The 23,885-nt window shown below is 46.4% G+C and overlaps 1 protein-coding gene across 4 annotated transcripts in view; it reads left to right on the plus strand.

Annotated features, from left to right (window-relative positions):
* The window catches only part of HDLBP (high density lipoprotein binding protein), a 783,060-nt gene that overhangs the window by 58,736 nt on the left and 700,439 nt on the right, over window positions 1-23,885 (plus strand). For 3 of the 4 annotated variants that reach the window (XM_033958794.1, XM_033958796.1, XM_033958797.1), the window contains exons 2-3: window positions 955-1,017; window positions 17,307-17,419. In XM_033958794.1, the coding sequence (XP_033814685.1) occupies window positions 17,344-17,419 (76 nt within the window). In that variant the 5' untranslated portion in view covers window positions 955-1,017; window positions 17,307-17,343. Of the gene's footprint in view, window positions 1-949; window positions 1,018-17,306; window positions 17,420-23,885 lie in introns of all 4 variants that reach the window. The other variant, XM_033958795.1, reaches the window with a different exon arrangement.

Raw genomic sequence — 23,885 nt, forward strand, 5'->3', positions numbered from 1 at the left:
TTATTCTGATGTTGGTAAACCATGGAGAGGAATTTATTTTTTCTTCTTCTTTGGGAGCCTCTAACATGCCATATGCCTTATGACTTTAGTTATATGAAATTGATATTTCCAGCACTTGGGCATTGCTCTTCTTTCTTTTGGGTACAGGTTTGTTTACATTCTGCTGTTGTGGAGAATAACCCATGAAATAGCTTTGCTTTATAGGGTTTTTATAAAAGTTTTATAAACTATAAAGAGTTTAACCTCATGCAAAATTGTCATTTCTTTATTAAGACATTAACTATTTTTTTCTGCGGCCCTCCAAGTACCTACAAATCCAAAATGTGGCCCCGCAAAGGGTTTGAGTTTGAGACCACTGACTTAGTAGATAAAGACAGGTTGTTCACTCTCTCCAAGGTAGGGAGAACGAGAGGGCACTCTCTAAAGTTGAAAGGGGATAGATTCCACACAAACGTAAGGAAGTTCTTCACCCAGAGAGTGGTAGAAAACTGGAACGCTCTTCCGGAGTCTGTCATAAGAGAAAACACCCTCCAGGGATTCAAGACAAAGTTAGACAAGTTCCTGCTGAACAAGTGCATGTGCTGGTATGGCTAGTCTCAGGGCGCTGGTCTTTGACCAGAGGGCTGCCACATGAGCGGACTGCTGGGCATGATGGACCACTGGTCTGACCCAGCAGCAGCAATTCTTATTTTCTTATGTTAAATATATTATCTTTCGTTGCTTGTAGTGATTGTTCCAGGAAAATGGCTTAAGTTAAAGCAGTATTGCCTCTACTTTAACAATTATTGAATTACTGTGTTTAGTTTGTTAACATCAAAACTTGGGTTATCAAAACTAGTTCCTCAGAGGTAACCATATTTATCCAGTGGTGGAAGACTGTCACTCTTTTTATCTTCTGCCTTCATTCATTTCTTTTTCTTCTAAATAATGTGTTTTTTCTTCCTGTAAGAGCAGAAGCTGGCAGGCTGACGGAGGTATCTCACAGGACGGACTTTCTGGCTACTGACCATTTAGCTGGTGAGTAAAGATTTTTATGTGGCTTAATCCTTGATGTTTCCTGAATCTGGGGAAAGTTCAATTAGCTGTTCACAAAATTTAATTTGCTGGGGTACACTTACTGTCATTTAGCATCCAAGTGGCACCCCTTGGGAGAATCCTGCCAAGCTTTCCTGAGGAACTTGTTCCCGTTTGCTTCTGGACAAATCCCCCATTCCATGAGCTGGTGTATGCTAGGCCTGAGAGCCTACAAACCCCAAGAGATCACTGTTGCAAATTAAATTTACCAACTAAATACAAAACAGGGTTGGGATCATCTGTCATAGTATATTAGTAACTTTTAAAGTCATCACTAACCAACAAAAAGAGAAAAAAGAATTATACCTTTATGTAACATTTGCTGTAACTACCAGTGTCTGGGGAGCTTCTATAAATTTATTCACAGAATACTGCTCAGAAGTGGGACTGGTTTGGTTGGTTGTGTACCTTGGCCTCGACTACAATTTCCTGTAAATTCTGGGCTAAGTGTGATTGCTGTTGTAAAACCTGTCCTATTCCAGTATATTGCTTCTTGACCAAAAATGCTAGATAGAATTCTAATCTTACAACTTTTGGGGAAAAGCCATAAATATATCTGTTTAGAGTCAAGGGGGCATAAGTACCGTGTTTCCCCGAAAATAAGCCCTACCCTGAAAATAAGCCCTAGCATCACTTTTGCGGTAAGTCTTAATATAAGCCCTAGTCCCAGGATTCACCAGCAACTCTTCAACCCAGCCGCCGCCACAGGCCTCCCACCGCACAGCTGAAACCCTGCTGACCCTCCATCCTTCCCTGCTGACCATGAGCGAGCCCTACCTTCAACCGAAGCAGCGTCGGGCCAGCAGCACTCTAAACAGGCTGCTTGTCCCAACGAAGCCTGCTGCGGGTAAGTCTCCTCTTCCTCCCTCAGGTTCGCTGGTGAAGAAGCCTTCCCTGGGGCCCCAGGGGAGTGCTGTGGGCCGCGCCCCGTCTAAACTTCCCCCTGAAGCCATGCTGGCTGGTCCTTCTTCAGATCGTGTCCGTCAAGGTGCGCAATGATGCGGTCCTTTATCAGCGCCTCTACCATCTTTCCCAGTACCGAGGTCAGACTCACCGGTCTGTAGTTTCATGGATCACCCCTTGAACCTTTCTTGAAGATCGGTGTAACATTTACCACTTTCCAGTCATCCAGAATCCTTCCTGATTTGATTGACAAATTGGCTATTAATTGAAACAGTGTGTGGCGCATTGGTTGGAGCTACAGCCTCAACACCCTGGGGTTGTGGGTTCAAACCCTGTGCTGCTCCTTGTGACCCTGGGCAGGTCACTTAATCCTCCTTAGCCCCAGGTACGTTAGATAGATTGTAAGCCCTCCGGGACAGATAGGGAAAATGCTTGAGTACCTGATTGTAAAACCACTTAGATAACCTTGATAGGCGGTATATAAAAACCTAATAAACTTGAAACTTGAATCTCCCTTTCAGTTCCTTGATTACCCTCAGGTGGATGCCATCCGGTCCTGGGGATTTATCATTTTTAAGCCTATCAATCTGCCGGCATACCTCTTCTAGACTGACCATCAACCCTGTCAGTTTCCCATCTTCATTTCCCAGGTATAGCCTGTCAGCTTCCGTTATGTTGTGTACTCCGGTATGTTGTGCACTCCCCCCCCCCCTTCAAGAGCCAGTTGGAAGGCTCAGCGGCAACGCTCTTAATTTAATTTAAAATTCTGGTTGTTTTTTTTTTCTTTTTCTTCGGACCTGCCAACCGGGAACAGAGGGGAAGGTAGGTGTGGGAGTGCACTCCGCCCTCCCTCTCCAAGACGTTCCACCGCTGAGCCAGTTGGAAGGCTCAGCGGCAACGCTCTTCAATTTAAAGTTCTGGGTTTTTTTCTTTTTTCTTCTTTTTCTTCGGACCTGCCGACTAGGAACAGGAACAGAGGGAAGGTAGGCGTGGGAGTGCACTCCTCCTCCTCCAGACGTTCCACCGCTGAGCCAATAAAAGGCTCAGCGCCTAACGACGTGCAGCCATTTGGCGCGCTGTTGAAGGCACACATCAAAGGCACCTTAGCGAGCGCCTTTGTGAAGCGACTAAGAAGCAACCAAAGCTACCCTCTACAATCCACCTAACCAGCTCTCACGAAATGGCACTCCAACACTAGCCAAACACAACACCACAGAACATCCATTCCACCAGAAATCGAATATCAACAAGCCAAAGAAGGAAAAGAACTTCCCCACCACTTCCCTCACTACCATACCCATCACTCTCTGAGCCACAATGAAAACCATACCACAAAAATATTAAGCTATCCTACTGATAACTCTACTCCTAACCAAATGGAAGGCAACAGCAAACTACATCTACCCAATACCAACTATATCCACCTCCAAGGGAATTACCCATCCAACCAGACGGCTCTCAATAGACAGAAACACAAACTATCAGACCTACACTCACAAGCCCATCACACTAACCACAAGAACTAGACCAACAAACCCATACAAGACTAAAAACGCAACCCCACCAAAGATCACTCATCTACCCAAAAATAACTCAAATCACACAAACAGAATACACCACTCTCACATGTGCATACATTAACATCAGAGCAATAGGTCCCAAGACAGAACACATAAAAACCTGGATAGAAGAAGAAAACATAGATTGCCTTTTCCTCATGGAAACCTGGCTTACTTCAGATTCAGACCCCAGAATAACGGAAGGCTGCCCAAAAGGATACAAAATAATAGTGGTCTGCAGAGAAAACAAAAGAGGAGAGGAGGAGGAATTGCCATAATAGCCAAAACCTCCTTGGACCTAAAAATACAAGACAAAACAACCTCCCCATACATGGACCTAATAGCCTGTCAACTCTCAAGCGCATCACTCAAAGGAACAATAACATGCATGCTGTACTACATAACTCCAGGAAACTGGAACACAGCAAAACCAACCTTCGAAGATTTCATATACCGAAACTCACTTTCGATAACCTACAATTTAATTCTAGGAGACCTCAACCTCCACTTTGAAAACCAATCTCAAAAACAAGTTAAAAACTTACTATCATACCTCGAGTCCCTGACATACCAAATATTAGACCCTCAAGCCACACATGAAAAAGGACACCAACTTGACATTGCAGCCTACATGTCCCAACAACCCACTCAACTAGAAATCCACACAAACGGATATTGGTACTGCTTCTTCTGGTCTGACCATTACACGTACTCCTTTAAAATCAACTGGACCAAAAACAAAAGCAAACCAATTACTCAAAAAATAACTTACAATTCATGTCAATACATAGACTCCCACCAAATTCTGGACAAAAACAGAACAACAAAACTACAACCCCAAAGACTTCATCTCACAATGGAACCAACTAAGTACAGCAACCCTAGATGAGCTAGCCCCAGAACAACCCAAAACCAGAATCCATAGAAAATCAGACAAATGGTTTGACAACGAACTACTCCAACTCAAAAGGCAATGCAGACAACTAGAAAGAAAATGGAGAAAAGATAGCCTAAACTCCACAAAAACAACATGGAGAACACTATACCAAAAATACAAGCAAAAGTTGAAAGAAAAAAGAAAGGCATACTACACAAAGCAAATAGGAGAAAGATCCCAAGATACAAAAAAGATTTTCCAATTACTAAAAGAACTGACACTACACCATATCTGACAAAAAAACAACTCCTCCCTCCCTCAGCCACCTTATTAGCCACATTCTTCAAATATAAGATTGTAACTATAAGAACCACTTTCAATGGAACACCCATCCACCTAGAAGAGATCTCAACTTCCCCTTCAGAGAAAGAATCAGTAGCAGCAATCCCACTTTTTACCCATAGAATGGTCTGACCTCAACAAACTATACAACAAATACAGTCACACAGCCTGTGACCTTAACCACTGCCCACCATACCTATTGAAAACCTCCAGTAAGCTATTCTGCACGCTACTCCTACAATGGATACAAATTCTACTCACAGAGGGCCAGTTTCCACAAGACCTCGGCAAAATTATCATAACTCCGATCCTAAAAGACCCCGAAGGACCAACAGACCAACCATCCAACTACAGACCCATAGCCTCAATCCTACTTTACGTCAAGCTAATGGAAGGCCTCATAGCTAAAGCCTTAAATGGATAGCTAGAAAACCACAATTTACTCCACCCTATACAGTCTTGCTTCAGAACCAACTACAGCACTGAAACCCTGCTAGGAACACTCATGGACATAGCGAGACAACACCTCAGCACAGGCAAGAAAATGTTAATCATACAACTAGACCTCTCTGCAGCCTTTGATTTAGTTGACCATGACATCCTCCTACAAACTCTAGAATCAATAGGAATTACAGGAAAGGTACTAACATGGTTCAAAGGTTTCCTACAATCCAGAACCTATAGAGTCAAACAAAGAAAAATCAGAACCATGGTCCAACCCATGTGGAATTCCCCAAGGATCACCCCTTTCTCCAACACTCTTCAACCTATACATTGCCTCCCTAAGCTCCTACCTAGACAAACTAGGCATTACCTCCTACAGCTACGCAGATGACATCACCTTACTCCTCCCTTTCGACCACCTAAGCCCACCATGACCAAAATACACAGGACACTTGAAAAAGTAGCAACATGGATGAAAGGACACAAACTAAAACTTAACCCTGACAAAATAAACTTCATCCTCCTAGAAAACAGCAAAACCCCATCCTTGACTAACCTAGTAATAAACTCAGTCTCATACCCCATTCAACCCTAACTAAAACTCCTAGGAGTACTGATAGACGGAGGATGTACCATGCAACCACAAATCAACAAAATAATAAAAACATCATTCGCAACCATGAGAAACCTAAGACAAGTCAGAAAATTCTTCGACGGGAAACAATTCCAACTAGTGGTTCAATCACTAATACTAGGCCTAATAGACTACTGCAACATACTATATCTCCCCTGCCCAGCAACCACGATAAAACAACTTCAAACGATACAAAACACAGCCCTAAGACTTATCTACTCACTGAAGAAATATGACCACATCATAGAAGCATACCACGAATCACATTGGCTCCCAATACAAGCCAGAGTACACTTAAAATTCCACTGCCTTCTTTTCAAAGCTATAAACGGAGACAGCCCTACCTACTGGAACAATCGACTAACCCAAACCACCTCAATCAGACATAGGAGAACCCACACAATATTCACACACCCACCAACCAAAAATGTCAAAAGAAGAAAAATGTATGATAACCTACTGGCCACCAGAGCAGCGAAACTGGACCGACAGCTCACCAATCTGCTGATTTCAACCACAGACTACAAAACCTTCAAAAAAGAAACAAAAACCCTACTCTTCAAAAAATACATAAAACCAATATAACACAACCAAACAGGCTCAAAACTCCTCCTGCAATTACCAACTACTCCTTGAGTTGGATAACTTGGACATACTGAACTACCTGGTGGAGGACTACCTTGTGTATGTTGGACACTACAGCCATTTTAACACATATTTTCTCACAGTCTAAAGCAGCCTTTCTTTACAAGAAAGCTGCATGGACAAAGTACTTTAGTGCACGCTAAGGACATTAAGCCTGCCCCATCTGTGGCCTGTGCAGTTTTGCCTTAATTTTAATTTTTCTGGAACTGTTGTGGGCCCACATGGTTACTTCATATCCTGTGATTTTTTCTGTGTTGTTTGCCCTTTGTTTCCTTCTGCCTCACTGTGTGCTGTGTATGCAAATATGGCCTGTGCATTCCCAAACATCGTCCTCCTCCTGTTCCTCGTGCTCCTGCCTCTACCTCTTCGAGCCTCTCCATCCCCTGTATCCCCCTCTAGTCTGTGCTTACCCTGTCTCACTACTGTTCGCGCTGGCCAACTGACCACTACCACACTTCTGTATTTTTCCGCTTATGATTGCCCCCTTGACAAGATATCGGGGACATGCCTATATAATGGTACTTCTTACACTGTCTGCACTCTGTCCCATGCTGTTGTTTGTTTTGATCCTAGCTCTGCTTCCATGAGGATTTACCTGGAAATCTTACCTATTTGTAAACCTGATCGTAAAGTGTCCATCCCCATTCCTTCTCTTGATCACCCTGCTTCTATTGTATTTGATGTCTGCTCTCTTACTGCTGATCTTGATTACTCCCGAGATGATGTTGGGCTTAAAAGTGCCCGGTATGACAGACGTGGCTGTGGTAGCCTGTCTTGGCAACGTGCCTATTCCTCAGATGGAAAGTATATGTGCCCTGCCCGTACTGCTATGACTTCCTGCTTTTCCTGGGCTGATGTAGTTCATGCCACCTGGAAACCCACCAAGTTTACCGGATTTCCAGGTATGTTTCTTACCAAGATACCAGCCCCTTCGACCTGTAAGGTGGACACCTGCACCCCTGTAAACTTAACTATTCAGACTCCTCGTATGTTCCTCACTCCCTATCGCTATGGCCTTTACATCGACGGGTCTGGCGGTGACCCAGCCGATAGAATTGAGATTCGGGTCACTACCACTGGAGCTCGAATCTCCACCCATAAGGTTTTCCATACTGGTTTTGAAGAACTAGAGCACAAATTTGAACCCAGTCATGTTGCCCGTAACTTGTTTCTCCAATTTGCTGAAACTATCGCCTCCTCTCTTAATGTTTCTAATTGCTTTGTGTGTGGGGGTACAAACATGGGTGAACAATGGCCTTGGGAAGCTAAGGAATTGTCCCTGTTTCCCTCTAATTTTTCCGTACCCCTCAATTTGTCTGCTCCTTCTCCTGCTGATTGGGTATTGTGTCATGGCATTGTCTTCAATGTCTGTATCTGGCGCCCCCGCCTTAATGACTCTTTCCCTTTCATGGGTTTTTCTTTGTGTAAATCTTCCTACTCTTGGAACTCCACCCAGTCCTTTTGGACTCCCTGGCCTGCTAATGCCTCTTCCTTTACTGAAGCGTTCTCCCTTCTTCTCTCCACTGCCCCTTATGCTACCTTGTCTACTTCTTTTAGGTCCTCTTCTTGGCCTGCCCCTGATGGTTTGTATTGGATTTGTGGTCACATGGCTCACCGAGTCCTCCCTGCTTCTTGGACTGGTGCCTGTGGTCTGGGTACCATTCGCCCCAGTTTCTTTCTTATCCCCCTTACAGTGGGTGAGCAGTTGGGTATCCCTGTTTTTGCTCCCCGTGCTCGCCGCTCTATTGCTGTAGGTGATTGGACTGATAGTGAATGGCCCCCTGAGCGTATTATCCATTATTATGGCCCTGCCACCTGGGCGGAGGATGGGTCTTGGGGCTACCGCACTCCTATTTACATGCTTAACAGAATTATTCGCCTTCAGGCTGTTGTTGAAATCATTACCAATGAAACTTCTTTAGCTTTGAACCTTCTAGCCAAACAAAGCGCTAAGATGCGCACTGCGATCTATCAGAACCGCCTTGCCCTCGATTATCTCCTTGCTGCGGAGGGTGGTGTGTGTGGTAAGTTTAATCTTTCTAACTGTTGCCTTGAGATTGATGACACTGGTAAGGTGATTGAAGAGATCACAGTTCGCATGCGCAACCTTGCCCATGTTCCTGTTCAGACCTGGCATGGCTTTCCCACCACTGGCTGGTTTGATTCTTGGTTCCCTAATATTGGGGCTTTGCGCCCCCTGCTCCTGTTTTTAGCTGTGATTTGTGCTATTTTCTTTCTCCTCCCGTGCCTCCTTCCTTGTTGTTTTAAAGTGTTACAGCGTACTGCTGAACGTGTGACTTCCCAGTTCCTTTCCCATCATGGCTATCTCCCTGTCCCCTCTTCTGCTCAAGAGTATGTTTTTCCTCGCCCTGTTGACCCTGTGGTAAATGACTCAGAGTCCGAGTTTTAGATTATGTTTGTTTGAGCCTTATATTTACTCTGTGCATTTGTATTTACTCTCTGGTTTCGTTCCTTTTTAGCCCTGTACATCTCCTTTTGGCCTCCATCCTCTGGTTCTGGCATATACTGTTGCTTAGTTTAGCTAGTTGGGTGGGCTGCCCCTCCTCCACGCCTTTGTTACTTCCTCTCTCGGCCACCCCTTGAGTGGCGGCCCTCGTTGCAGCCCTTTGTTGCAGTACTTCGGCCCGCCAAGAGGGGACTGAGTTGGATAACCTGGACATACTTAACTACCTGGTGGAGGACTACCTTGTGTATGTTGGACACTACAGCCATTTTAACACATATTTTCTCACAGTCTAAAGCAGCCTTTTTTTACAAGCTAACCAGATGGAACAGCATGTACTTCGCTAATCTATGAACGCATGTATCCTTTTGAAATGCTACTCCTGCTGGCCTAGTTCTTGTCTTCCTAAGGAGGATACTTTTCCAAGGTTCGGTGACCATTGTTCATTTGTACTGAGCTGTTATCAGTGCCGTATGACATATGCAAGGCACCCTGAGAAGCCATAAAACACCCATAACAAGTAACAACCCCCTGAAGGATGAAGGGGGAGTAGGGATGTGGGGGCCTGGTGCCTGTCTCTAAAGCAAGCCATGCGATCCAGGCATGGCAAGGATGCTGGAATGTCACCCTTGCATCTTTGTTTCAGTTTGCTGCATAAGACTGTCTACAAGGACACCATCCTGAAGACATACAGTGTTGTAGAACAAACAAATCAGCCTCAGCAAGGTGATAAGGATTCAAGACATGGACAAAAGAAGTTCATGAAGTGCCCTCTGTTTCTGGACTGCTAGGGCCCCTCTCGTGTGGGGGGGGAAGAGAGAGAGATGTGGACTGAGGGAGGGAATAGTTAGGTATACATTTTTTTGTATCGATAGGGAGTCCTATGACCAGAGTTCGGGGATGAGCCTTTTGAAACAAAGCAAGAATTTATCTGTATAAAAGAAACATGCATCACAAGTAGGGCCAGAGAGGTTTACCTGCTTATGCCGGAGGGTGTGCTAGCCCCCTGCTCGGCATATGAGTGTAAGTGTTACTCTCCATTGCATATTCTGAACTGACAATATATATTTCTTTATGTCTCCGCTGCTATAAATTTGTAAGCCATTATACTAACAATAAAAATATTGTCTGTTTTGGAAAATACAATGCTGTCTTGTAGTCATTCCAATGAGGTAAACTAAGCAACCATACTTCATCCTTAACAAATTAGAAAATGCTCAAACTTTTCCTAAGTACGTCTTAATATCTTAACAATATGTTCTCCCTATAATAACAATTCTTATGTAATCCGCCTTGAACCGCAAGGCTTGAAGTTTTTTGCCTCCTTGGCTATTTTTTCCTCATAGTCTCTTTTGGCCCCTCTTACCGCCTTATGGCACCTGCTTTGATGCTGTTTGTGCTTTTTCCAGTTTTCATCAGTTTTTGACCTTTTCCATTCCTTAAATGAAGTTCTCTTGTTCCTGATCGCTTCCTTCACCGCTACAGTGAGCTACGCCGGTTCCTTGTTCTTTTTCCTCTTGGATCCTTTGTTGATGATGCGTGGTATAAATAGATCTTGTGCCTCGGTGATTGTGTCCTTAAAAAAGGACCATGCTTGCTCTAGCGTTTTTACAGTGTTTATCCTCTTCTTGATCTTCTTCCCCACCATGAGTCTCATCCCTTTTTGGAAGTTCAACGCCATGGCCATCGTTCTGGATCGATGTTTCGTCCCCGGGTTGAGAGTGTCTCGACTATGGTGGGTGGAATTTTTCCTATACCTGTATGAATCAGGTAGGTATTGTAATCTTTTTTTATCCCAGGACAAGCAGGCAGGTATTCTCACTAGTGGGTGATGTCATCAGACAGAGCCCCGGTACGGACGTCTCACAAGCACGTGTTGCTTGTAGAAACTTAAAAGTTTCTAGATGTCCGCACCGCGCATGCGCCGGTGCCTTCCCGCCCGGAGATCCGGGCGTGTCTCCTCAGTTCTTTTCTTTCCGCGGAGCTGAGAAGTTCAACTTCATCATGCGCTAGCTGAATTCAGTTAAATTTGCCTTCCTTGTCCGCGTTTTCGCTTTCTTTTAATTACAGTTAACAGTACATTTCTTTTTCAGTAAAAAAAAAAAAAAAGAAGATTATTTCCTCTGGCGGGTCGAACGGGCCGGCCACGTGGCTCAGGCCCACAGGCTTCGACCTCGCGGCGGAGATTTTCCGGCCTATGTCCCGGCCAATCACCGGGTTTAAAAAGTGCAGCAAGTGCCAACGCGCGATTTCACTCACGGACCCTCACCGGCGCTGTTTGCAGTGTTTGGGTCCTGTTTGCAGTGTTTGGGACATTCCGAAATCGTGCAGGCCTTGCTCTACCCTTACGGCACGCTCATTCAAACGGCGTTGCCTATTGTGGGAATCGATGTTCAAGATGGACGCAGCTAAGGATCCTTCAGCCTCCACTTCATCTGATACCTCCCCGGTTCGGGCGAAACCGGTATCGACCCCTCCTGCATCGAGTGTGGTGAAACCGGCATCGTTCATCCCGACAACATCCACGAGCTCGACGTCGGTGCCTGCCCCGGTCTCCTCGGTTCAGGTACCTCTTCCTTCCACAGTACCACCAGTGGTCATCAAAGTGCCGAAAGCTACTAAGCAGAAGCACTCGACCTCGAAGGAGCGCGATGACCGTGCAGGAGGACCCCCTTTCGGTGCGGATCCCTCCTTATCGGCTTCGCTACGGTCCATGCTGGAAGCTCAATTCGTTGAGCTCATGCAGACCATCGGACCCGGGCTCATCGCTGCCATACAGGGTGACCTCCCGGTACCGGTCCAAAGGGGCGGTCTGCCCCCTCCCCCTCCTCCACGCCGTTCGACCTCGAAAACCGACGAGGACGAACGGGGGAGGGCGGCGATGCCCATGCGGCAAGCCTCGCTTACCGATATGCCGCCATTAGAGCCCATTACGCCTCCGCGCCAACATGGGACCAGACCTCCGATCGATACTCAAAGCCCTGGGCATAGTCAGGAAGAGTTCTTCCGTACTCCTTACCAGACTTGGGTAGCATCGCAAGAATCCGCATCGCAACCCCAGTTGCGATCCACCGCTTCCAGCCCTATCCACCACTTGGGGGCCTCGGGAGACCATGCGATGCACAGACGATCCCGATCCCCGTCCCGCCACCGAGACGGGCACCGATCAAGACACTCATCCTGGCACTCTGCACGCCATTCGGAGGTGTCACCGCAGAAAAAACTGCAACGTATGGGATACTCCTCATCAGAGGTGTCCCCTCCGGAGGGACCGGAGTACGAGGAGACACCCGTACCCGATTCTCCTTGCCACTCCCCGATGTCCATGGATCCGGAGGCCTCTTCCTCCTCCAGCCCGTCCCACAGACCGACGCTAGCGGATCAATTGTCTTTCTCATCATTCCTCCGACAAATGGCGGATGATCTGGATGTGACCCTTGACACGGGCTCCCGATACTCCAAAGAGTATCTGGACACCATGCATTTACCTAACCCTCCAACGGAGTCGCTTCGGCTCCCCCTGCATAAATTGCTGGATCAGACCTTCATGCAGTGTTTCGAAACACCGTACTCCATACCGGCGATTCCCAGCAAACTCGATGCTCGATACCGCATCGTGCACCATAAAGGGTTTGAGGGCCCTCAACTCTCCCACCAATCCCTACTGGTTGAGTCCTCTCTTAAACGCTCTCATCCCTCTCAGGTCTACGCCTCTGTACCGCCGGGCTGAGAGGGGAGAACGATGGACAAATTTGGTAGAAAATTCTATCAAAACTCCATGATGGCGTCACGGGTACTGAACTACAATTTCTTTTTCTCTTCCTATCTGGAGTTCTTCTTGCCGGTGCTCCGCAAGTTCACTCCGTTCATAGACACCCAAGCTCGATTCGAGTTCGAGGAAGTGGTAGCCTCCCTCTCCCAATTACGCCTCCAGCTGATGCAATCCTCCTTCGATGCATTCGAACTCTCGGCACGTGCTGCCGCAAGCGCGGTAGCCATGCGTCGCCTGGCATGGCTCCGTACAATCGATATGGATCCCAACCTCCAGGACAGACTCGCCAACGTACCATGTGCGGGAGCTGACCTGTTCGATGAGTCTATCGAAACTGTTACCAAGAAGCTGTCGGATCACGAAAAATCTTTTCAATCCATCCTGCGGCCCAAACCCAAACCTCAACAGTCTCGACCTTCCAGGCCACCCCTGATTTACCAGCGGCGTTACATGCCCAGACAAACGCCTGCTGCGAGACAACCTGCGAAGAGACAACCTCCTCAGAAGTCTCAGCAAAAACCTCAGCCACCGGCTGCACCTAAGGCTCCCCAGCCCTTTTGACTCCCCTCCTGGGAGCATAACCGACACCGTTCTGCACCCCTCAGCCTCTCCCATAGGGGGCCGCCTCCATCTTTTTTACCATCGATGGGAGGCCATAACCACGGACCTATGGGTCCTTACCATCATAAGAGAAGGATACTCTCTTCACTTCCATCGGGTCCCCCCGGACCATCCTCCAAGAGAGTATCCTTCAAGCTCGACACAGACCGCCCTTCTTCTTCAGGAAGTCCAAACCTTACTTCAGCTTCGGGCTGTCGAGCCGGTCCCGTCAGACCAATTGAACCGAGGGTTTTACTCCTGGTACTTCCTCGTCCCGAAGAAAACGGGCGACCTGCGACCCATTTTAGACCTTCGGGCCCTCAACAAGTTTCTGGTCAAAGAGAAGTTTCGCATGTTGACTTTGGCTTCTCTATACCCCCTCCTCGAGCAGAACGACTGGTTATGCTCCCTGGATCTCAAGGAGGCCTACACTCACATCCCCATTCACCCGGCCTCCCGAAAGTTCCTCAGATTTCGGGTGGGAAATCTGCACCTACAGTATCGAGTGCTACCATTCGGCCTCTCTTCGTCTCCCAGAGTCTTCACAAAGTGCCTGGTGGTAGTGGCCGCGGCACTCCGAGACAGGGGTCTACAGGTGTTCCCATACCTCGACGACTGGCTCATCAAGGCCCCATCAGCCCCAGAGGTCACTTCGGCGGTCTTGGCTACAACCTACTTCCTCCAGAATTTGGGCTTCGAGATCAACTTTTCCAAGTCTCATCTACAACCCACCCAGTCCCTCCCCTTCATCGGAGCGGTCCTGGACACCACTCGACTCCGAGCATTCCTGCCTCTGCAACGCATGGAGTCTCTTCTCCATCTCTGCCAGTCGGTGTCTACTCGCCAAACCCTACCGGCGAGACAACTGATGGTGCTCCTGGGCCATATGGCCTCCACAGTACATGTGACACCCTTTGCCAGACTCCATCTCAGGATCCCCCAGTGGACCCTGGCATCACAGTGGAATCAGACGTCCGATCCACTAACCAAACACATCTTAGTCACACCTGCTCTTCGGCAGTCTCTACTTTGGTGGATGACCTCTTCGAATCTATCCAGAGGTTTGCTGTTGCACTCTCCCCCCCATCAGAAAGTTCTCACAACCGATTCGTCGAACTATGCATGGGGGGCCCACCTGGATTGTCTCCGCACCCAAGGATTCTGGACCAGTGCGGAAAGACTACATCAAATCAATCTACTGGAGCTCAGAGCCATCTTCAATGCGCTCCAAGCTTTCCAACACCTACTTCACGACATGGTGATCCTCATTCGCACAGACAATCAGGCCGCCATGTATTATATCAACAAGCAAGGAGGCACGGGCTCGGCCCTCCTTTGCCAGGAAGCTCTACGAGTCTGGGACTGGGCGGTGCGACACAACGCCTTCCTCAGAGCTGTCTACATTCAGGGGGAGAACAACGTCTTAGCAGACAAACTAAGTCGTCTGCTACAACCGCACGAATGGACTCTCCATTCCAGCCCCCTTCACCAAATCTTCACACAGTGGGGGACGCCTCAGATAGACCTCTTTGCGGCTCCCCACAACTCCAAACTGCCTCAGTTTTGCTCCAGGATCTACACTCCTCATCGCCTCGAGGCAGATGCTTTTCTACTGAACTGGGGGAAACGATTTCTATATGCGTTCCCACCATTCCCGCTGATCCAGAAGACTCTGGTCAAGCTGAAACTCGAACGGGCCACCATGATTCTAATAGCTCCTCGGTGGCCCAGACAACCTTGGTTCTCCCTCCTACTTCAACTCAGCAGCAGGGAACCAGTACCACTTCCAGTGTTTCCTTCACTACTTACTCAACATCAAGGATCACTGCTTCATCCCAACCTGCAGTCTCTCCACCTGACAGCTTGGTTCCTCTCAACGTAACCCCTCACCAATTCTCACAAGAAGTGAGGGAAGTCTTGGAAGCTTCCAGGAAGCCCGCCACTCGACAATGCTACTCCCAGAAATGGACTAGATTCTCCTCATGGTGCGTTTCTAAATCAAAGGAACCTCAGCGAGCTTCCTTATCCTCCGTGCTGGACTATCTCCTACACCTATCTCAATCTGGGCTCAAGTCTACATCCATACGAGTCCACCTGAGCGCTATTGCGGCGTTCCACCAGCCCCTACAAGGGAAACCCCTCTCGGCCCATCCGGTGGTCGCCAGATTTATGAAAGGACTCTTCCATGTTAACCCTCCTCTCAAACCACCCCCAGTAGTTTGGGACCTCAGTGTAGTCCTTTCCCGTCTCATGAAGCCCCCGTTTGAACCACTCAACAGGGCCCCTCTTAAGTATCTCACCTGGAAAGTGCTTTTTCTTGTAGCCCTTACGTCCGCTCGCAGAGTCAGCGAACTCCAGGCATTGATGGCGGATCCACCATTCACAGTATTCCATCATGACAAGGTGGTCCTCCGCACTCACCCGAAATTCCTGCCTAAGGTGGTCTCCGAATTTCATCTCAACCAATCCATTGTACTTCCAGTATTCTTCCCTAAGCCCCATTCTCACCACGGAGAATCGGCCCTTCACACTCTAGACTGTAAACGTGCTTTGGCTTTCTACCTGGATCGCACCAAGCCACACAGAACCACTCCTCAACTTTTTGTCTCCTTCGATCCTAATAAGTTGGGAAGACCCGTATCAAAGCGCACCATCTCTAATTGGATGGCGGCTTGTATCTCTTTCTGCTATGCCCAGGCTGGATTATCACTTCCTTGTAAGGTCACAGCCCATAAGGTCAGAGCAATGGCAGCCTCAGTAGCATTCCTCAGATCAACACCAATCGAGGAAATTTGTAAGGCTGCCACCTGGTCCTCGGTTCACACATTCACCTCACATTATTGTCTGGATACTCTCTCCAGACGGGATGGACAGTTTGGCCAAACAGTATTGAAAAATTTATTCTCTTAAGTCGCCAACTCCCCCTCCATCCCACTGAGGTTAGCTTGGAGGTCACCCACTAGTGAGAATACCTGCCTGCTTGTCCTGGGATAAAGCAATGTTACTTACCGTAACAGTTGTTATCCAGGGACAGCAGGCAGCTATTCTCACGTCCCACCCACCTCCCCTGGGTTGGCTTCTCAGGCTAGCTACCTGAACTGAGGAGACACGCCCGGATCTCCGGGCGGGAAGGCACCGGCGCATGCGCGGTGCGGGCATCTAGAAACTTTTAAGTTTCTACAAGCAACACGTGCTTGTGAGACGTCCGTACCGGGGCTCTGTCTGATGACATCACCCACTAGTGAGAATAGCTGCCTGCTGTCCCTGGATAACAACTGTTACGGTAAGTAACATTGCTATCTTTGTCTTTGCAAACTTTGGTCATCTGTAAGTGTATGGACAAGAAGTCTCGTATCAAATACTGCAAAGGTCTTGAAGATCCCTATGGAAACAGGAATGGAAACAAGAATAGCAACCACAGGAAACAAGATGGTTATGGCCACAATCTAGCCTGTAAATAGTCACTCACCAAAACACGTGCTTTGAAGCTTATACTATAGGAGAATCCAAATTATAACACAAGTATAACCAGCAGCTGGCTCAGTGTTAAAATTGCAGCTTTTTCTTTTTAAATCTACCAGAGTATAGCTATCTTTATCAGATCATCTAAATTAGTGCTGGATTGAAAAGGAAACAGGTGGATAGAACTAAAAGGTTGCTGGTCTTATCTGAACAGTGGTGGTATGATCATTAGATACAATAACATTAATGTTTTGGTTTTATATCTGGATTTTATTTTTTTAATTCTTTATCTATAGTTTCCAACAATTTTACAAGAAAATAAACTTCTTGTCAAGCAATACAGTATGAATTTAATACTAATACAAGCAAAATAAAAAGTGGTATAATTAATTATCCCTCCTTAGACCACAATTACAAGGGGGGGTTATGTAGAAAAAACAACTTGAGGCTTATAAAAAGAAAATTATCCAAAGAAAGGCTATAACACTACACTTTACTTGCTATCTCTTTATATCTGGTTTTTATTTTAGTGGCATACCCGGATTGTGTGTAGGTGGGAAATCGATCATGAGCTCTGTGGCAGTTCTTACACAGGAGAGCTTTGCTGAGCATCGTAGTGGACTATCACAGCAGCAGGTTAAAGGTAACTATACCTACTTAATGCTTCCATTGTGATTGCATGTTCCTTACTTTCTCTAGCTCTAATAACCAAAAACAGAAAATAAAACTTCTGTTATATCCTTCATAGATTCCCCCCACACACTCAAATTGCAATTAGAAAAGCAAATACATAGGTGACTGGCCTTGGAATTAAGTGCAGGAAGCACACCTTCTAGTGCAGTGGTAGGCAAACTCATTAGTCAAAAGAGCCAAAGATCAGCAGTACAACGATTATTTCTTTTGAGAGCAAGATTTCTTTTCAAGAACCATGTTTTTAGGAGTCATTTTAAACTAGCAACTAACATTCAATAAAACCAGATACCATAATAATAATAATCATCTTATTGACAAAAAATATTTTTTACATTAAAATATAAATATGACAAAACATATTTAATGACACCCCGCTCGTCCGCACATAGTCGAAATAGATTTGTGGCAGAGCCTAGAGAATGACATGGGGAAAAATTTTTCGCTGCCCCGTCCCTGTGAGCTCGGTCCCCATCCCCGCAAACCATCTAATCCCATCTACACAAGCCTCGAATAGTTTTATACTGAACTTATTAAAGTATACAAAGAAACAATGTTCTCTACAATTGTCAATTTATAAATCAGCATCTTTTCTCCACTCTCTTCCCCATTTCCCTTCAACGCCTTTCCCTTCAGAATCCTCAGTTCATTCTCTCTCCACTTTACTTCTGCGCACACGCATAAAATCAAGCAAGCAATTTTATATCATTTTCTTTCTGTTCATTCATAGAAATTAAAGTCTAAATAATGCCAGTCACATAGCAAAACATGATTTTACAAAAATAATTCCCTGCACAGTCAAGTCTGCAAGGATTACTAGATATCTTTCAGCAGCTCCTCTCCCTCCCCCTTACCTTTTGTAGTGATTTTCTTTTGTCTTCCAGCTGTCCGAACCGGCATTCATCAAGTCGCATGTGGCTGCCAAAACTTCTCCTCTGATGCAACTTCCTGTTTCCGGTTGTGTCAGAGGAGAAGTTTTGGCAGCTACACACGACTTGATGAAAGCCGACTCGGGCAGCTGGAAGAAGATAAAAAAAAAAGAAATTTGCCACGAAGATAAGGGGAAGAGAGGGAGATGCCCAATCGGTGATGTGTCATTCTCTAGCTCAGGGTGCCCACACTTTTTGGGCTTGTGAGCTACTTTTAAAATGACGAAGTCAAAATGATTTACCAACAATAAAATTTAAAAAACCACAAAGCACACGCAGAGAAAATGTTAATTATCATTTATATTCCGCGGTTTTTCAAAGAGGTCAAGGCAGATGACTTTATGCAATGTCACGTCAGTAACAACTATACAAAAATAGACAAATATACCCCCTCCCTTTTTACTAAACCGCAATAGCGGTTTTTAGCCCAGGGAGTTGCGCTGAATGCCCTGCGCCGCTCTCGATGCTCATAGGCTCCCTGCGCTAAAAAACGCTATTGCGGTTTAGTAAAAGGGGGCCATAGTGTAAAATATCGCATTTTTCACGCCATAAGATGCACCTGACCATAAGACCCACCCTTTGTAGAGGAGGAAAAACCAAGAAGAAAAAAAATTTGGTTCAGAATTTTTTTTTTCTTGGTTTTTCCTCCTCTACCCTTGAGTGTATCTGGTGGTATGAGGATGCTTTAGAGATATGTGGGTGATGCAGCAGCGTGCTTCAGGGCAGCGTTTGAGCACAGGAATTGCAGGAATTTGTGGCTCTGGAGCTGAGTATCCAGAGAGAGTAAAGGGCTTCCTGCAGCCTTTGTTACTTGCTGTTGGGCTTCCCTCCATAAAAAGACGGTTCCTGTGCTTCAGAGCCTCAGACCTCCTCTCGTCTCCTCCCTCCCTTTCCTCCCTGGCTTCCCTCCATAAAGAAGACAACCCCTGTGCTTCAGGGCCTCAGACTTCTTCTCCACCCCCCCTCCCTTTTCTCGCAAGTGCTATGAGTGACATGACACTCCCCCCCCCCACTCCTATTGGGCCAACTGGAGCAGCCCATCTCCCTTGCTGCTGCGGTATCTAGAGGCCGCAGCATCCCTGTCACTTACCATCGTAGCAGACCTTCTTCCCTTTGCCTTGACTGTACGCCATGGAGCCGGTGGAGGAGCAACGTTTCAGCGGTGGAGAGCAGGAGCATGCAGGGAGAGGGGATGGGGCCAGGCTCTTAGGAGCAACCTTAACCCATGGTAGGAGGCGGAGCTCTGCTCCAGTGGCAAGGCAGGGGGAGATGTGCACCACGGAACTTAGAGAAGAGAGTGGCCCGAAGGAACATAAATGTCTAGTGGGGGTGGGGCCAGCTGCACCATCCCAAAGCACATTGTAATTGGCTACAGCAGCGCATTATAATTGGCTACAGCGGGGCTACCGGATACTGCCAGATACTAGGGACCTGCCTTGGCTGCTGCTGCTCTGATCCAACAGAACGATTGGAGAGGTGGAGCTCTGTGGATCTTGGCTGAGTAAGGAGCGGAGCTCAGCGTGAGGAAGCAGCATTTAAAAAAAAGGTATCCAGGGGAGGGGTTTAAAAAAGTGTATTCTCCCCATAAGAAGCACCCACTTTTCCACCCACTTTTTGTGGAGCGAAAAATACGGTATAGACAGCAGATATAAATTCTCTAAATAGACATTTCGATCACTAAATTAAAAATCAAATCATTTTTCCTACCTTTGTTGTTTGGTAATTTCATGAGTCTCTGGTTGCTCTTTTTTCTTCTGACTGTGCATCCAATATTTCTTCCCTTCTTTCAGCCTCCTGTATGCTTCCTCTCCTCCAGACCTCATTCCCTCCAACTTTTTCTTTCTCTCTCCCTGTCCCCTTTTTTCTGTCTCTCTCCCTGCTCCCTTTCTTTCTGTCTATCTTTCTCTCTCCTTGCCCCCTTTTTTTCTGGCTCTCTCCCTGCCCTCCCCCAAGCCATCGCCATCGGGGAACAGGCTGCTGCCGAGTTCTGAACTCTCCCTGCTTCCCTTTCCCGTAAAGAGGACGCTGAATCGCCGGGCCGACCAACCTTCCCCACCCGACGTCAATTCTAATGTCGGAGAGGAAGTTCCGGGCCAGCCAATGGACGTTGAGTGGGGAAGGTTGGTTGACCCCGTGCTTCAGCGTCCTCTTTACGGGGAAGGGAAGCAGGTTGGGCACCCCTGCTCTAGCTAGCAGAGCTGCGAGTTGCACTCAAGTGGCTAAAGAGCCGCGGTTCTATTGCAATAGGAACATCAGTCTTGAACTTGTAGGTTGTGTACCTCTGATCACGAGATCTGGTATAGAGTCTCATTATACATTTTTTTCTACTCCACCTCCCATCACTCTGAACTGTCCTGTAATTCCTTAATTTTCCCTTTACATGTGAGATGGTAGGAGCCTGTCTGTTCTGGGGGTGCCAAGCGTCCCCAGTCAACAGGATCCCACCTTTCAGCAGCTCCCAGGAAGCAGTTATGACACCAGGTCAGGAACCATACCTCCAAGGATAGGAGAGAGGTTGTATGCTTATTGGAAGCATGAGCAAGGATCACTTCAGACAGCTGCGTACTGGAAATTATTCTGGAGGGGGTACAAGCTTGAGTTCTTTTGTCCCCTTCTGGAATGTTTTGTGGATTCTCCGGCAGAAAAGCCAGAGAAAGTGGTCAGTGTGTGAACGACAGCCCTAGAAGCTGTCCTTACCAAAGAATTGGGCTTAGGCAGATGCTTCATATACTTGATCATGCCCAGAAGAGACTGGAGGCAGTTTCTGGATAGGAAGTCGGTCAATGCAGCCCTCAAGATATGCGCATCAGAGGAGGTAGTGCGGTCACAAGACCGCATGGACGGCTGAGTGCTGAGCTCTGCATGCTTTGCTTCTAAATAACGATCCATCGACCAGTGTTGGCGGAGGCATCTGATCTTGTAGATAATGGCTGAGAGAAGTTAACTGTATGGGTTTTGTGCTTGTATGGCCCAGTCCATGCAGACAAATCTGAAAATTTTCACATATCAGCCCAGTGCCCCAGGAGAGTCTAAGATGGCGCTGCATGGGGCCTCTCCAGGGAAGCAAGCAATCACATCAGCTGAAATCCCTGCCACCCAACAGGTTTCTGCACGTTTGGAACTGATGTATGAGGTGCATGAACTATTACAGGAAATCAGTGGATATTAAATCAGTGAGAGAGGAATTGGCCACATTAGCAGCGGATTTATGTGGCAAAATAGCAGCATTGGGCAATAAAGTGAATGAGACATAGGAGTGCATGGAGGACCATCAAGAACAATTGCTAAATTTAGATGCACGTGTGAAAGAACTACTGTCCCACAAACTTTCATACAAGACAAGCTAGAGAACCTTGAGAATTGGGGCCAATGCTCCAATCTTACGATACGGGGTATTTTGGGTGTTCCTGAACTGGCTGAGTATAATAACTGCGAACAAGTAATATAAAAGATATCTAGCATGTTGCTGAGAGGGCTACCCCAGTTCCTCCAGATTCTATTATCCTGGAGTGGGCCAACAGAGCACGGTTGGGCCCCCAGGGATATCGCCTATTTTCAAGATTTTAAAATGAAGGAAGCAGGTATGAAAGCTGCGAGAGTGAAAACTATAATCACCTGGGGCTCCTACGAGAGAGAAGGCTTTCAAGATCTCGCTTCAGTCACTGTACATAAGTGGTCTCAAACTCAAACCCTTTGCAGGGCCACATTTTGGATTTGTAGGTACTTGGAGGGCCTCAGAAAAAAATAGTTAATGTCTTATTAAATAAATCATTTTGCATGAGGTAAAACTCTTTATGGTTTATAAATCTTTCCTTTTAGCTAAGTCTTAATAATAATATTACATTTTATAGCTAAAGAGACATATGATCAAGAAACTGTTTTATTTTACTTTTGTGATTATGATAAACATACCGAGGGCCTCAAAATAGTACCTGTCAGGCTGCATGTGGACCCCGGGCCATGAATTTGAAACCACTGCTCTACATAGAAGCATCTCCGGGACCAAAATATCAAATATCATTGGCACCATTCCTTTGCGTTGCTTTTTTATATGAAAACAATTTTTATTGAACAGAAAGATAAAAGAACAATAAATACAACAAGAGGTATAGTTGTTGTTGTTGTTTAAAATATAATTGAAAATCCCCCAGTACAACTTCCCTCTTTCCCCCCAACAATACTGGTAACAAGGAAAATTACAGCAAGTAACAGAAAAGGCGAAGAGAGATCAAATATCCCACATCGGCCAATCGGGAAAATTCCAAATAGTATCCAAAAGGAAAGGCATTAAAATCAGGGCCCTGGTCTCTGAGCCCCAAAAGACACCAGAAAAGGACCTTCCCCCAACCCCCCCTCCTCCCACAGAAGACAGCGACGAACACACACACACAAAAAAGGAGTAACTAGGAAATCCAAGCCTGGAAATATGGGCAATCCCAGGGTTGTCCCCTCCTCCCCCCAACTCAAGACAAATCAGACGTTTAAGGTATTAAGAATCAGGCTTGGTATCCTAGGGGATACCAAGCCTGTTTGGGACCCCAAACCGGCAAGAAAAACTTAGATTGATAGAAGGAGTGCACCCTAAGCACAAATAAAAAAGCCAAAAACAGAAAACTATTACTGTTGGGGCATTAACCTTGGAACACAAGGCGAGGAGACCAAAATAGTGAAATGTCTTCCAGGATCCTCAGCTACCAGGAGTTCCAGGCAAATACAGACTATAATTAAGGAAGAAACTAAGGATTTTAACACTGATGTTGTTATCCATCTGGGAGCAAATGACCTGGCCAACAACTCCACACTTGCAGCACAGAAAGCTCTGATAAAAGAAAACATCGATAAACATTTTGAAAGAAACAACTTCTGATAACCAGCCAACATGGTTTCTGCAGGGGGAGATCATGCCTAACTAACTTATTGCACTTCTTCGAAGGAATTAACAAACGGATGGACCAAGGAGACCCCCATAGACATCATATACCTAGATTTCCAAAAAGCCTTTGACAAGGTGCTTCATGAACGTCTACTCCGGAAACTGAAGAACCATGGGGTGGACGGAGACATACACAGATGGATCAGAAACTGGTTGGTGGGTAAGAAACAGAGGGTAGGGGTGAAGGGCCACTACTCGGACTGGAGGAAGGTCACGAGTGGTGTTCCGTAGGGCTCGGTGCTCGGGCCGCTGCTATTTAATATATTCATAAATGATCTAGAAACAGGGACAAACTGTGAAATAATACAATTTGCGAAAGACACCAAAGTATTTAGTGGAGCTCGGACTAAGGAGGACTGCGAAGAATTGCAAAGAGACTTGAACAAACTAGGGGAATGGGCGACGAGATAGCAGATGAAGTTCAACGTTGAGAAATGTAAAGTATTGCATGTGGGAAGCAGAAACCTGAGGTACAACTATACGATGGGAGGGATGTTATTGAATGAGAGTACCCAAGAAAGGGACTTGGGGGTAATGGTGGACATGACAATGAAGGC

This window comes from Geotrypetes seraphini, chromosome 9 (genome assembly GCF_902459505.1).
Source record: "Geotrypetes seraphini chromosome 9, aGeoSer1.1, whole genome shotgun sequence".
NCBI lineage: Eukaryota > Metazoa > Chordata > Amphibia > Gymnophiona > Dermophiidae > Geotrypetes > Geotrypetes seraphini.